Genomic DNA, 15165 nt, shown 5'->3' on the forward strand with positions numbered 1-15165 from the left:
AGTATTCCATTGTGTATATATATACCACATCTTCTTTATTCAGTCATCGGTCGATGGGCACTTGGGTTGTTTCCATGTCTTGGCTATTGTGAATAGTGCTGCATCTTTCTCTTGCTTTTTAAGGAGAGTTTCATCTTTTGTTTAAATAAGCAAGCAAAGTTGTATTGTCTTTTCCCCAAAAAAACCATGTAAATGACAAACGGAAATGGAAAGAAAGGAGGTTAGATTTTATAGCAAAGGATTGAAAATTAGAAATATTTTAACCCAAAACGATAGGAGACGGAATTCGTTAATATTTGATTCTCTATTCTTGTAACTTGAATTTTATCTAAATTTTGCCTGGACCTAAAGAACACTTGACATAAACACAAGATCTGAAGAGGAGTAAAAATGAATTTTTTGGGAGGTTATGCCTATAATGTAACTAAAAACTTTGCTTCTCTGCAGATGAGAGTTTTGCTGTTAAACACAACAAAGAATTTCTCTTGTCAATGGCCAACAGGGGGAAGGATACAAATGGTTCACAGTTCTTCATGTAAGTAGTTATGATCTGATGATTTAAAATGTCCCTTTTTTGGTGTGTGGTTTCTCTTTTTGCCTGCCATTAATCACTGACAAGTAGGAGAGGGATCTGTAAGGGGGAGAATTTTTGAAGGAGGGAGAACAAAGAATTGCTGGAGGGGGAAATTTTTGAAAGGGGAGTTGAACTGTACTGCTGAAGTTTTCAAATTATGAAGACTTGTCAAGAGGGCACAGGAGCCCACTTGAAGGGGTGGGGTTCCCACTCCCCACATTAGGACAATTTGAGCATCAAAATAAATAATGATAGTATCAGATTATCACATAAAATAGAAATCCAGGATTCCACGGAGATATAAATACTAAATTAATCAATAATGAGAGAAGGAGAAGCTGTTCCTGAGTAGAATGTCAACTAATAAATGTAAAAGGAATAATAGAGTTAAAAAAGTCACCATTTTGCAGTCATCTCAGTAATAATTGATTCAGGAAAGATTTACTCATGGATTGTAAATTTGGAGGGCAAGTTTAAGAAGGAACAGGATATTTACATAGAGTTTCTCTCCATAAATTACTTAATTACAAAGAGTAAAATACAATTGATCCTCCTTATTCAAGGATTCTGTATTTGTGAATTTGCCTAGTGATTAGAATTTGTTTATAACCCCCAAAGTCAATACTGCTAATGTTTTCCAGTTTTGACTACAAAAGAATTATGACCAGGGGCTCTTGTTAGCAGTGCACGTTTTTTTATCATGTCCCATGGGGGTATAGATTTACCCTTCTCTTCAATAGCCTTAAACTCTCTTGGTCTCAGAAGAACTTAATCGGTCAGCACCTTGTGGATTATTCTAGTGTTTTCCTATTCCATGTTTGTAACTCCCTTCTTTAACAGTGAGAAATTTGGTGCTCCCATTATCTTTAAAATTTGTACTCATTTGCTGAATCTTAGAATAAAAAGTGCTGTCCTCTACCACTGTGAAAAATAACCTACTAACTGGAGTTCACTGATTGTTTATAGCTATTTGTGTTTTTAGACTGAGGATATGTAGTTAAAATACCACATTTAAAGTGACTTGGATTAGTACTTATTGGTGTGAATTTTGTGACTCAAAATATGTTAGGTTCATATGTTTTGATTATATTTCATTTGTTCTCCTCACCGTATTGTTTTGATTTGTTTTTGCTTTTTTTAAGTTTATAAAACATTAACATGATTCCACAGTCAAAGCAAAAGGAATACCCTTGAAGTATCACTCCTGCCTAACCCTTCACTCCATCCCCATTCCCCTATCTTTCCCCCCATTCCCACCCATCCATATTAGTAACCATCCCTATTAGTTTCTGGTTTATCTTCCTGTATTTCTTTTTGCAAACATAGGCACAGATAGATGTATATTTCCTTATTCTCCCTGTTATCTTACACAATAGATAGCATACTATGTATAATGTTTTTCTCTCCACTTAATATGGAGTGATAGAAATCACTCCATATCAGTTCATAAAGATCTTTCTCATTCTTTTTTAATGCTACATAGTACTCTATTGTGTGTATATATTTTATTCAACTGATTACCTATATATGGATCTTTCTGATTTTTTAAATGAAAACAACTTAGATCATGTGTGTTGTCGGAAAATTAGAGCACACAGATAAAAAGAAGAAAAACAATGCCATCTCAAAGCATCTTTGTATGCAGTAAAAATGTAGGTAGAGTGTTGCATATATTCTATAATCAACTTTTAGATATATAAATCTCTTTGCACGTCACAAATATCAACATTTTAATAGCTGCATGTTAATACATTGTTTGAATGTACTATGCTTTATTTATTTAATCTCATTTTTGAACATTTGGTTTGCTTCCTGTTTTTCAAACTGCTGCAGTGAAGATTTTTGTACCTATTGTTTGATGCACTGTTATTTCTTTCTTTCATATTAGTTGCTAGAAGTTTATTTAGTGAAATTTTTACACATTTTTAAACCTTTCCATATATATTGCCACATTGACTTCCAAAAGGAAGTATAGGTTTACTCTAGTATCAGCAGTATTTAAGTACCAATTTCACCAGATCCTCAACAACACTGAGTATTATCATTTATTTTCTCTTTTTTAAGTAAAATCCTTCTATACTAACCAAAACCCCTATGTTAAGTTCATGTAATCCTTGATGTATATTCTTAGAAACTTCCCTCTAAGTATTGATTTCTCCTTACCTCTTTCCGTTTCTAGATAAGTGCTCTTTACTTCTTCTGTGTTCTATTGTTTTTTAAAGGGCACAACCTCAGTTTTTAATCTTTAAAAACATTTTTTTTATCCTGGTAACATATAATAGAAAATTTACCATCTTAAGCATTTGTTAGTGTACAGTCAATGGTATTAATTATATTCACAATGCTATGCAACTATTACTACTATTTCCAAAACTATTTCATTATCCCAGGGACTAACCACTTCAGCCTCTGGTAAACCCTGTTCTACTTTCTGTCTCTATGAATTTACTTATATAAATAGAATCATACAATATTTGTCCTTTTGTGTCTGCCTTATTTCACTTCACACATTTTCAAGGTTCATCTGTGTTGTAGCATGTATCAGAACTTCATTCCTTTTTATGGCTGAATATCGCTCCATTATATGTACTTACCACATTTTGTTTATCTGTATTCATCTGTTGGTGGACATTTGGGTTGCTCCAATCTTTTGGCCAGTGTGAATAATGCTGCAATGAACGTTGTTGAGTCTCTGTTTTCACTTCTTTTGGGTATATACCTAGGTGGAGTATATTGCTGGATCATATGGTAATTGTATGGTTAGCTCTTTGAGGAACCACCAAACTGTTTTCCACAGCGGCTGCATCATTTTACATTCTCACCAGCACTGTACAAAAGTTCCAGTTTTTCCACATCCTCATCAATACACTTTTTCACCAATCTGAAAATGACCATGAAAGCACTGCAAGTATTGGTTTAGGCGTTACAAGTAAATTCTAGTGAGCAAGCAAACTTGCAAATATGAAATCTGAAGTGAGTATCTGGATACAGTATACACTGAATGTAACATATAATACAAATACATATATGGAGTAAGCCTAGGTTTTTACATTTCTAGGTGCTTTTAGCAAGTTCAAGTGAACATAGCTGTTACAGTGAGAGAACAATTACGAGTTGTTAGGGGCTTTTTTGTTTTTTCTTTTTAGGATCGGCACCTGAGCTAACAACTGTTGCCAATCTTTTTTTTTTTCTGCTTTTTCGCCCCAAATCCCCCTGGTACATAGTTGTATACTTTAGTTGTGAGTCCTTCTAGTTGTGGCATGTGGGATGCCGCCTCACCGTGGCCTGGTGAGTGGTGCGTTGTCCATGCCCAGGACCCAAACCGGTGAAACCCTGAGCTGACAAAGCAGAGCGCGTGAACTTAACCCCTCGCCACGGGGCTGGCCCCAGGTTGTTAGTTTTTTAAAGTCAAGTGAACTTTTAAAAGTACATGTAAATGTTAGAATTTTTTTCAGTCATATTGTATGTGCTTTAACCAAAGGTTGCTTAAGTTGTGTCCCTTCTTCCAAATTTCTAATGCCTTTTTTGATAAGATTTTTTAAAAATAATAAATCTTATACAATGCCTATCTTCAGTCTGTTGTACCAGTACGTCTTCATTGCTATTCAAATAAGCAGCCTTCTTTTTTTTTTCTTTAGATTTTATTTTTTTCCTTTTTCTCCCCAAAGCCCCCCAGTACATAGTTGTATATTCTTCGTTGTGGGTCCTCCTAGTTGTGGCATGTGGGATGCCGCCTCAGCGTGGTTTGATGAGCAGTGCCATGTCCGCGCCCAGGACTCGAACCAACGAAACACTGGGCCGCCTGCAGTGGAGCGCGCAAACTTAACCACTCGGCCATGGGGCCAGCCCCCTAGCGGCCTTCTTAACTACAAAGCTTTAAGGTTGAAATGGAGGGGGGAAAATGGATTTTTAAAAATTGCTTCATTTGCAAAAAATGACTTGTTGCTTATTTTGGGCTTTGTCCAAAGTTTTAATCTAGATCTCTTTCTTCAACCTGGAGTTTACTTTTTGTCAGGGGTAACAAACTCAAAGGCTTACAAGTCTTAAGCAAGTAACCTAAGCAAGAAAGCCTGCTAGGACAAGAAACTAAACTATTAATCCCAGTATTAAAAAAGACAGGAATACTCAGCCTGAGCAATTATTGATACATGCAATGTATCACATCTTCCAGGGTTCTTAAAAGGTCTGAAATCTGGATTTTTATGTAAAAGTATCCAAAATTTTAAATGTTGGTAGCTAATTAAAAAATTTATAAACACTATATGAACCATTTCTGTTCAGGTTCAACAAAACATGTGTTAGAGCTATCGGAATATAACCTGTGCTTTAACTGTTGAAAATGTTAAGATTCAAAAGCACTATTGTGGGGGCTGGCCTGGTGGCATAGTGATTAAGTTTGCATGCTCCGCTTTGGCAGCCCAGGGTTCGTGGTTTAGGATCCTGGGCACAGACATAGCACCACAAATCAAGCCATGCTGTGGTGGCATCCCACATAAAACAGAGGAAGACTGGCACAGGTGTTCACTCAGCAACAATCTTCCTCAAGCAAAAAGAGGAAGATTGACGACGGATGTTAGTTCCCTCACCAAAAATTAACTAATTTAGAAAGAGAAGCACTAGTGTTAAACCTATGAACTGTGGAATGGTTTGATAAATTATGCTGTGTCCATACAGTAGAACGTTATACAACCATGAATATTCAATAAGAGTCCGGTCACATGCAAGAAATATGGTTGGATAGAAATAACACCAAAATGTCAACTTTAGTTACATGTAGTTTTCAACAATGAGTAGGTATTACTTTTATTATAATAAGAACAATTTTTTGAAAATACATTGTGTGGAAAACATCTTGCATTCTGTTCTACTTAAAGTTAATGTAATAAGATTTCTGTTATGTTAAGATAGCATATGATTTCTTTGCAACTTTGTTTCCAATGCAGTTATTTTCTTTTCCTTTTTAGAGATGCTAACTTTGTTTTTCTCTGACTTTGTTTTTATTCTTCTATCTGATGACTTCCAAAAGAACAACGAAACCAACTCCTCATTTAGATGGGTAAAGATTATTTTAATTTATTTTATGACCTACTTTAAATTAGTATTAAAATAAGAAGCTTTTATTTAATCATCTTTACTTGACTCTTTAGCCATCATGTTGTTTTTGGGCAAGTGATTTCTGGTCAAGAAGTTGTGAGAGAGATAGAAAACCAGAAAACAGATGCAGCTAGCAAACCATTTGCTGAGGTGCGGATACTCAGTTGTGGAGAGCTAATTCCCAAATCTAAAGGTAAGAACAAGTACATATTTCTGTAATTCTTAGGTGTACAAAACAAGTGGAGACACTCTAAATAGTTGACATGAAATTCACACTAAAGTAAATATAGATATGAAATTCTCGTGTTTTTAAAATGTGTTTTATCGTACTTCATACTTTGTGCATTTACCATGGAATTGCTTATCTTTTCCTTGTTATTAATTTGTGGTAATTTGCCCTTCAGCTTCCACTTTTTTGTTTTATTTTTTTTTTAATTGTAATTGTCTAAATAGAATGGTAAATGATCACTTTTCTAGTAGGAAAAGAGACAGTGGGAGGAAGATGACAATTGAAGAGAATAATATAGACTAAGAAACTTTAGGGGAATAAATTATTTCTCTTTCATGAGCTGCTTAGATGCAGAAGTATTGGCATGTTTGAGAAAGTTCTTTTACTTAGATCAGAACATTTAACGTTAACATGACTAATAGTTTGATATGATATCTGAAATGGGTGAGAACTTTAAGTAAATATTTTAAGTCCTTATATATGCAGTTTTAACTACCACCATTTATTATGGATATTTGGTCTGACACTCTAAATGTAATGGGGGCAATTACCTTCAAACATGTATAGAAGGCGATAAAATATTAAACTGACTTTATTCTTACTAGTGTAGGGAATAACACTAGCAGTACTTAGTTTTTGATGGTTAACAAATGTGAGAATCATCTGTAATCTTTTCTGATCCTCACAATAACCCTACAATATTATTTCCTCCATTTTACAAATGTAGGTAGTCTAGGAGATTGTTATTCATCACATCAGACAACTACGCCTCAAACTCAAGTTTGGTGGCTTCAGATCTAGAGATTTTTCCATTATATGTTGCTAACTCATTAAAGTCTTTAACGTTCTTTTTAGAATTGCCCTATGTAGAATATTCTGTTCTCAAGTTTTAGGCATGCTGATTTGTGTACAAATCTGTAACATTTAGAAATATGCACATTTTGTTTTGTTTTAATTTAGAAACACCCAAGATGTTATAGAGAAGGCTTATTTTTAATTTTCTTTCTCTGCATTCCACTTTGATTCTGATGATTTTATTTTCTTCTGTGTCATATCAAATATATACCTTGTAAACTATTGCAGGAATATGCTACAGCTCATAATGGGACTGTTTATATAACTTCTTAGTGTTCGTGAATCTGGCTATCCATTCTTATTTACAGACGAGATATAATGTATGCCTTGTGTTAATGAAGATTCAGTAAAGAATGAGGTATTGTTGAGTATCTCACTTTTTATTTTAAATAAAAACTAAAAGGCGATCTGTATATTAATGTTTGCAAATTTTAGACCCTGAACCCACTATTTAATTCTTCAGAGTGTTGTTGGTACAATTGGAATATTTTGGTTTAAAGCATTATTTCTTCCCACATCATCTAGAAGGTCTTCATCTTTTATTCTCTAATTAACAATTAGGTTTTTTGGGTTGTTTTTCTTATATTTTGTGGTTTTTAAGGTCTCTTGTGTTAGAATCTATTCTCTGCTTGTAGGACTTAAGGATACTCTGTGATTGATATATTTAGAAAGAGATCAAAGTAATAAAAAAGCTTACATTTTAAACCATAAATGGTTATCATAGACTCTGATAATTTGATGTAAAGATTCTTTTGGTACTAAAAGGTCAGTGTTGGAATAATTGCTTTAAGGATGAGAAAGTGAATGAATGTTACTCTTTATGCATTATTATTTATGTCTTTATAATGTATTTCACCTGAAGAGATAAATGGTGATTTTGCCCAGGCCATTGTAGCTAGGAAGTTCTGCTGAAAGTTGATATAGCGTCCTAGTGTGTATTCCTCAAAGTCATGCTAAGGAAGCATACCTTGCCCTCATCAGTTTCACCAGTTGGGGAAGATTTGGCTCTTTATTAGTACCTGTCCAGGAGTTCCTGAGAAGGTCAGATTTGTTTCTAGCCATACTTCCTATGCCTACTCTGTTCTGCATCACATGGTGGAAGAAGAAAAGATCTTTATGTTTGAGATCACACAGTTCAGCACCTGTTACCCTGCAGTCCTTCAGTTACCATTCAGAACATTGATCAGAATTTTGTCATGCATTTATATAACCACTTTTTAGGCAAAGGTGTGTCTTAGATCCAATCCAATTTATAAGTTTCATGGCCTCCTTACAGTTTTAAATTGGAAACAGTCAAAAAGCTTTGTGCAACACTGTGGTGTTCATCATCATCATATTTAAAATTTTGTTTGAGAGATTTACACCTCAGTTTAAAAAGAAATAAATACAGAATCTTTTTTTTCTTTTTCTAACTTCCTGAAAGAAAACAAAAAGACTTCTGAAGAAATCTGACTGTCTGGGCCCACCTGTATATGGTCTTGGTGAGTCTGGGCAATCTTCTTGGGCCTCTCTCCATTTGCTGTTGTGAGATTGGAAATTCTGCTTTTTGTGGCTATTTGAATGTACCTGAGGAGGTTCAGAGTCAGAGAAAAGAACCTTCCAACAGATGCAGACATGAAACAGTGGAGGCTAATAAAAACTGCGTTCCTTAGTGGCTGTGAAGGGGCAGAGTGGAGGATAGAACACAGACCACCAGAGTGAAACCACTACCTTAATTAAGGTACTTCTTGGTTTTTCAAGAGTTGTCATGACCTCAGGTTATGCTGATCTCTTCAGAGTTCACTGCATTTGTCAGAGGTCTGTCCACCTTGCCCATGCAACAAGAGATAGGGCCATTGCTATATTACAGAGTATACAGAAACACAAGTGCTGACTTGTGGCAATATGGCAATAAGTAAAGAGTTATATGGGCAGAAATTTTGCATATATGTGGGAGGAAACAGATTGCCTGGCCATACAGAAAGAGGAGCACAGTAGAGGAAAGTAGCTCGTGAATCTTATATTCAGGAGACAGTGGAGAAGAACACCAGAGGCTCATTTCTGTGGTGACAGTGTCCCATTTCAGTGTCCTTATTCTAGAATTAAGAATTGTGTTGACACTTTTACTGGAAAATAATGGGCTACTCAACTTAGAAACTGTTTAGAAGAGACCAATAATATGAGATGAAAATATCTAAAGGAGACTTATTTTAGGAATAGTTCTATTCTTTATTTCAGAAAAATATTATTTTGGTGATGACCCAGAAGTTTCCTTCAATATAAAGGGTTCATGTGAAATTCATTGGTCTAAAGTATGTATATCTCAAAAAGCTATTAAGGCAGCATTTTTTTACCTTAAATTTTTACAAGTAAAATGTTCTGGAGTTTGTTGTTTAACCTTAATGTGATACTAGTAAAGTCAATACCTAATTAGTAGGATTACACCAGACCCTACCCACTCCCCAGAACAGGTCAGTGAACTGGTTGGGAACTTCTTTTACATTGTGATAAGCAAACTGCATAATCTAAAATAAACTAACCAGAAATGGCCCAAGAGTTGACAGTGTTCCTCTTTGTAATTCCTTTTCGTCCATTATGATTCTTAATTTATTGTGGTTTCGCTTTTAGTACTGTTTTATTTATCTTAAGGATACATGCTTGCAAAAGATACTTTGAAATAGATTTTGTATAAGTGGTTAAGCAGGAAGTACAGTTTTTTGGAAGATGGAGTAAAACTCTGAGGGAAGGGTGCACGTCTTATGAGGTTTCCTATGGAACTTCCCTATTACTCTACAGTTCTTTTCTCTCCATGTCTGGCATCATGTAGAGTATATATTTACATACTGTTCGTATATATACTTGTTGACTGAGAAGAATAAAACTTCAGTCAGATTCACAGTGTGCCTAAATCATATTTTTAAATTTAGGTTAACGCAGATTTTAAACTCAAGCTACATCCTGCTAGAACTAATTTTGATATTGTCGTGTCTCTATTTTTTGCCTTTTTACTCTTTAACTGCCTTTTCTCAATTATTTTCTCTTGTTTTCCTGAGCAGATTCATAGGAAACAGGCACACAGATTAAATTTCACTCATAAAATTATATTAACAAATATCAAAAGAGGGAACCTTTTCAAACTTACAGCTTAGAAAGCTCTCTTCCAAGGCATCTTTCCTAAAACAGCTTATTTTCCTTTTAGAGTTGATGTTATCTGATACTCAGGCAGATTATATTACTATAAAAAATAGTTATAAATCTCTTTCTGGCCTTCCATATTGTTGTGATACCTTGCTTCATTCAAATGTTTTCTTGAAAGTGATGCGTAAACTAACTAATGGTCATTTGAAATATATTTAATACATTCGATGAGGAAAGTGGGCTTGCTTTTTAAAGAAACCAGCTGCAGTATATTTCTCATAGGAAAGAATCCCAGTGCAAAATAAACAGCAATATTTTGTGCTTATGTGGAATACTTTTTACTTGCATATTATGTGGTCTCAGATATTTTTATTTGGAGTTACTCATATGAGTTTATTTTCTTCCTTATGTTTCTTTAAGTTTGATCCTCCCCCGGCTCCCTCCTGCCCACATATCCCTCAGGTTTTTACTGCATATATGTAGATTTTTCAGTTTGTATGTGTTTGCATACCCACTCTGCCTCACCACAACCGTGGTCTTGGGTTCAGGTTAACAACTGGACTCGTGAGACAAGATAGGCTTCACTTGGCACTGTTTATTTACCTTTAAGAAAGGATACAGGATGGGACAATACTGTACAGCACAACTTGGACAGCAACAGCATAGTAGAGATCTCATGATTTCCAGGCAGAGCTTGCATACGTCCCAGACATCGCACACTTAGATGTTCATGGTCCTGAGGAGCATGACCAGGTGAGGAAGGACTACCTTAGTTCAATGAAGCCATTACCTCTGGGATCCCTTCAGTTTTTATACGTTGTTCCCATTCTCCAGCGCAGCAGCATCTCATTCATACTGGAAAAGTAATCTTGACAGTGAACTGCAAGTCTTTGGTCAAGTACATAGTGACTTCAGCCAGATTCTCATTTATCTTAGATGTAATACACTCCTATAAATTCTGAGTTAGGAGTTTCAGGAATGATTTGGCCAAGTGCCAAATCTTCAGGTGTTCGTGAGGCTAAAGGAAACGGTACAGACCAGCTGTTAACCTTTTCAGTTAAGGTCAGTATATAGCCAACCTTCAGTCCAAAGATATATTGTCTTTGTCCTCTTGATTTTTCTTATTATGGAAAATATTAACACGCACAAAAATGATTGAAATTGCGTAACAGAACACCCATGTTCATTATCCAGCTTCAACAATTAATACATGGCCAATCTCATTTTACCTATCCATGGCCAGTTCTCCATTTCCTGTTTTTTTGAAGCAAATTCTAGGCATAACATTTTATTGGTAAATATTTCATTATTTATTGCTAAAAGATGACTCTTTAAAAAAATAACCAATACCATAATCATATGCGCACATATAGACACACATACATATATATTCCTAAATAGCAGAAATCCTGACAATGTTCAGATTTCTAATTGTTTGATTAATGTTAATTTTTTGATATTTGAATGTGAATCCAAATGAGGTTCAAACGTTGGGGTTGGTCTTTGTAAGTTGTTTTTGTGTTTGTTTTTAATGGATTCCCCCACCATCTCCTTTTATGTTTCCTTGAGATTTATTTGTTGAACAGCCTAGGTCATTTGTCATATTTATTATTGCATACACTGGATTTTACTGATTGTGTCCTTGTATTATGTAATGTGTTTGTTCTGAGCTTCTATTTTATATAACTTTGTAGTTAGGTCTAGAAAATTGTTCAGATGCTGTTTTGATTTTTTTTTTTAATTTCTCTTTTCTTTTTTGAGGAGGATTAGCCCTGAGCTACCTACTGCCAACCCTCCTCTTTTTGCTGAGGAAGACTGGCCCTGAGCTAACATGCATGCCCGTCCTCCTCTGCTTTATACATGGGATGGCTACCACAGCATGGCTCTTGCCAAGTGGTACCATGTCCTACCTGGGATCCGAACCAGCAAATCCCAGGCTGCCGAGAAGCGGAACATGCGAACTTACCTGCTGCACCACCGGGCCAGCCCCTTAATTTCTTTTGATGGGAGCACAAGTCACATAGTCTTTGTGCTCTGCAATCGCCATGGTGGCCAGTGCCTCATTAGAAATTTGCAAAATGATGATATTCTAACTCTAATTCTTTCTTCATTTATTCCTGGAATACTTTTGATAAAAAGCACCCTCCCTTCATTTACTATTTGGTTAGGCAGTGGTACAGTTCATATAGGAAAAGCAGGATAGATACTTTCTATCTTATTTACCAATATCATTATGAACCTGATAAATTCTAATATATTTGATGTGTTTCAGTTTATTGATAGTTTTTTGTATATCACTCTTATCCACAACATCTTTGGCCTGAATTTGCTTCTGCAATTCCACCATGGTTTGAGTTAGAATCACCTGTAGATGAGCCAAGTTCTATCTGGTTTGTCATATCTTCCCCCAATTCCTGTTGTATTACATCTGATTAACTTCACTTATTTATGTTAGTTGCCTAGTCCTTAAACCATTTAAGTTTTTGAACCTCTTTTAAAGTTACTTCCTTAACCCAAAATAAAATTTCAATTTGAAATTACTTTTTGTATAGACCCCAAAACATAATTATTAATCATTGGCAAATGACTACCCTCTTTTGTAAGTCTGCTCTTTAACTAAAGCTAAGTTTCTTAGTCATTAGAGGAATGCTCAGGCATTGAAACATAAGCCTATGCCAATGGAATCATGTTTCTTTTCACATTCATGCAAAGTATTTATTCTGTTATTTTTCTCCTCTATTTTTACCTCCAATCTTGATGATAAGAGAACAAGTCAAAAACTACGAGAAGAATAGAATCTGGACTCTTAAATGTTACTTCTATGCTTTTTGAAAACTATGTAATTGAAATGTTTCCTAAAATTCACTTAATTTAATGTTTTAGACTTACCTATTTTCTGGATTCTTTTGCTTAATAGATTCAACTCTGACCCATGAATCTGGAGATTTGGATCCTAATCCTGCCTCTTGACTCCTTTCCTGTATCCCTCAGTTCAGATAACTGGATGCGCTAAGTGTTGCATACTGGACTTAGAATCTGCAGAAAGTCTAAATTTCCACTTAGAAAGTTCGTCTAAAAAGTGTTGACCAAAACCTTTTTGTTTTTTATTAAAGCTAAGAAAGAAGAAAAGAAAAGGCATAAATCATCATCCTCATCATCATCCAGTGATTCAGATAGCTCAAGTGACTCTCAGTCCTCTTCCGATTCTTCTGATTCTGAAAGTGCTTCTGAAGAGAAATCAAAAAAAAGAAAAAAGAAACATAGGAAAAATTCCCGAAAACACAAGAAAGAAAAGAAGAAGCGAAAGAAAAGCAAGAAAAGGTCTTAATTTTACTTTTATTAATACTAGCTTTATATTCTATTTTCCTTCTGTTTATAAATAAATCTATTGGGATTTTGGATCAATTATGTGGTAACATTAAAATAGAAACATTTCATAGCATGAAATGTTAGACTTTTGATATTCTATAGTCAATGGATTAAATTTAGGTACATTCATCTCCATTTTTCAACAAAACCATTCAGTTCATTTTGTTTGAATTCAGTGAAATGATGCTTTTGGTTTTATGGGTTTGTATTTTATAGGAGGAGTATAGGATTAATGAGAATTATAGGAAACAGTTGTTTCCCTTATTTTCTGTAGCAGTCTCTTGCTTTATTGTCCTTTATTTCCTTTGCTCGTATGATAGCATAAACGTAGAAAACAGTACTTTCTCTTAGGTTTTGTCTGAAATAATTTGTTTGTACTAAAACTTGTCTTAATATATCTGTTGCCTCTAAAGCAACTAATTTTTTACCTACATTTTTTTTTAAACCAGTATTTTAAATTTATCAGAGTACATTGCCCACGGAGTTTCATGTTTTAGATCCATTTTTTTGGAAAATATTTTTTGAGAATGTGATAATGGAAGTATTTGGTTTTGGGTTTTGGGTGGTTAGCTGGTTTGTCAGAAGAATGAAGAAAGATTTTCTCCATGTAATCACATCTTTTGGGAGGGACGGGATGGTGTATATATATTGTGACATCTTACAAAGGAAAGAAATAGAACATTTGGAAATTTGAAGTAGGTACATAATAACCAAATGGAACTTGTTTTGTGTGTTTCTCTTAAGCGCATCTAGTGAAAGTGAGGCTGAAAATCTTGATGCCCAACCGCAGTCTACTGTCCGTCCAGAAGAGATCCCTCCTATCCCTGAAAATCGATTCCTAATGAGGAAAAGTCCTCCTAAAGCTGATGAAAAGGAAAGGAAAACCAGAGAGAGGGAGAGAGAGAGAGAGTGGTATGTGAATGTGTCTGTCTCGTAGAGTGTCCTACACTCCTCACCATAGAACTTTTCTCTTTTTAAAAAAGTTTTTACTTATTTTAAGCAAGATTTAATTGGTGACTTTGTCCCAAGATTGAAATCTTCTTTATAGGATAATGTTAGCAAAGCTCCTTTTTGTTACCCACATAGCTAAAAAGATAAGTTGACTGAATTCAAACAGATTTTGAATAAAAATTATTTTAAGAAAATAAGCACTGCTAAAAAGATATGTTAAGTAACATTCCAAACCAATTCCGTTCAAAATGAGATCAGTGTTTTACTATGTTATTTGTATACATTAAACTTTTAAGTGAGAACCTTGGTTTTTCAACTTGTCCAATAGGAAAAAAAAATACTGTTTTCCTTGCCTGACTTATAATATTGTGGTAATGAAAATTGATACCATGTTCAAGTACTTTGGAAATTTTTCTACATAAATACACATTATTAGTATTAGTTCTGTTAGTTCTTAATGAATCATTAATAATTATGTCCAAAAATAGAGAAAAGATTGAAGTCTTTCTCTTATGATCAGAAATATGTTGTTATAACATAAAACTAATAAAATTGTGAGCAGTCCCCCAGTACTTTCACAATACAGTAAAAATATAAAACTAAGTCTTAATTATTTGAAACTTGGGGGTAATTTTGATGGATTGGATTGAGTTTATTTTTCCATAAATATTAGGAAAGGATGTTTCTAAGGAAATAAATATTAAAGACAAAATGTTTGAACTACTTTTCAAATACCCTTTACATGGATATTGTTGGTGCTAATTAAAGATTAACTCATATTATTATTATTGGTGCGGTTTTTTTGGTGGGGAAGAGTCACCCTGAGCAAACATCTGTTGCCAGGCTTCCTTTTTTTTTTTTTTTTTTCTTAGCTTGAGGAAGATTAGCCCTGAGTTAACATCCATGCCAGTCTTCCTCTATGTTTTGTATTTGGGACACCTCCACAGCATGGCTGATGAGTGGAGTAGGTCCACGC

The 15165-nt window shown here is 34.6% G+C and overlaps 1 protein-coding gene across 2 annotated transcripts in view; it reads left to right on the forward strand.

Annotated features, from left to right (window-relative positions):
* PPIG (peptidylprolyl isomerase G) overlaps nucleotides 1–15165 on the forward strand; it is a 40366-nt gene that overhangs the window by 18773 nt on the left and 6428 nt on the right. For both annotated transcript variants that reach the window (XM_008525175.2, XM_008525176.2), the window contains exons 7-11: nucleotides 448–535; nucleotides 5601–5630; nucleotides 5722–5861; nucleotides 12983–13190; nucleotides 13983–14150. In XM_008525175.2, the coding sequence (XP_008523397.1) occupies nucleotides 448–535; nucleotides 5601–5630; nucleotides 5722–5861; nucleotides 12983–13190; nucleotides 13983–14150 (634 nt within the window). The remainder of the gene's footprint in view (nucleotides 1–447; nucleotides 536–5600; nucleotides 5631–5721; nucleotides 5862–12982; nucleotides 13191–13982; nucleotides 14151–15165) is intronic.

The sequence above is a fragment of the Equus przewalskii genome, chromosome 17 (assembly GCF_037783145.1).
Source record: "Equus przewalskii isolate Varuska chromosome 17, EquPr2, whole genome shotgun sequence".
Lineage (NCBI taxonomy): Eukaryota > Metazoa > Chordata > Mammalia > Perissodactyla > Equidae > Equus > Equus przewalskii.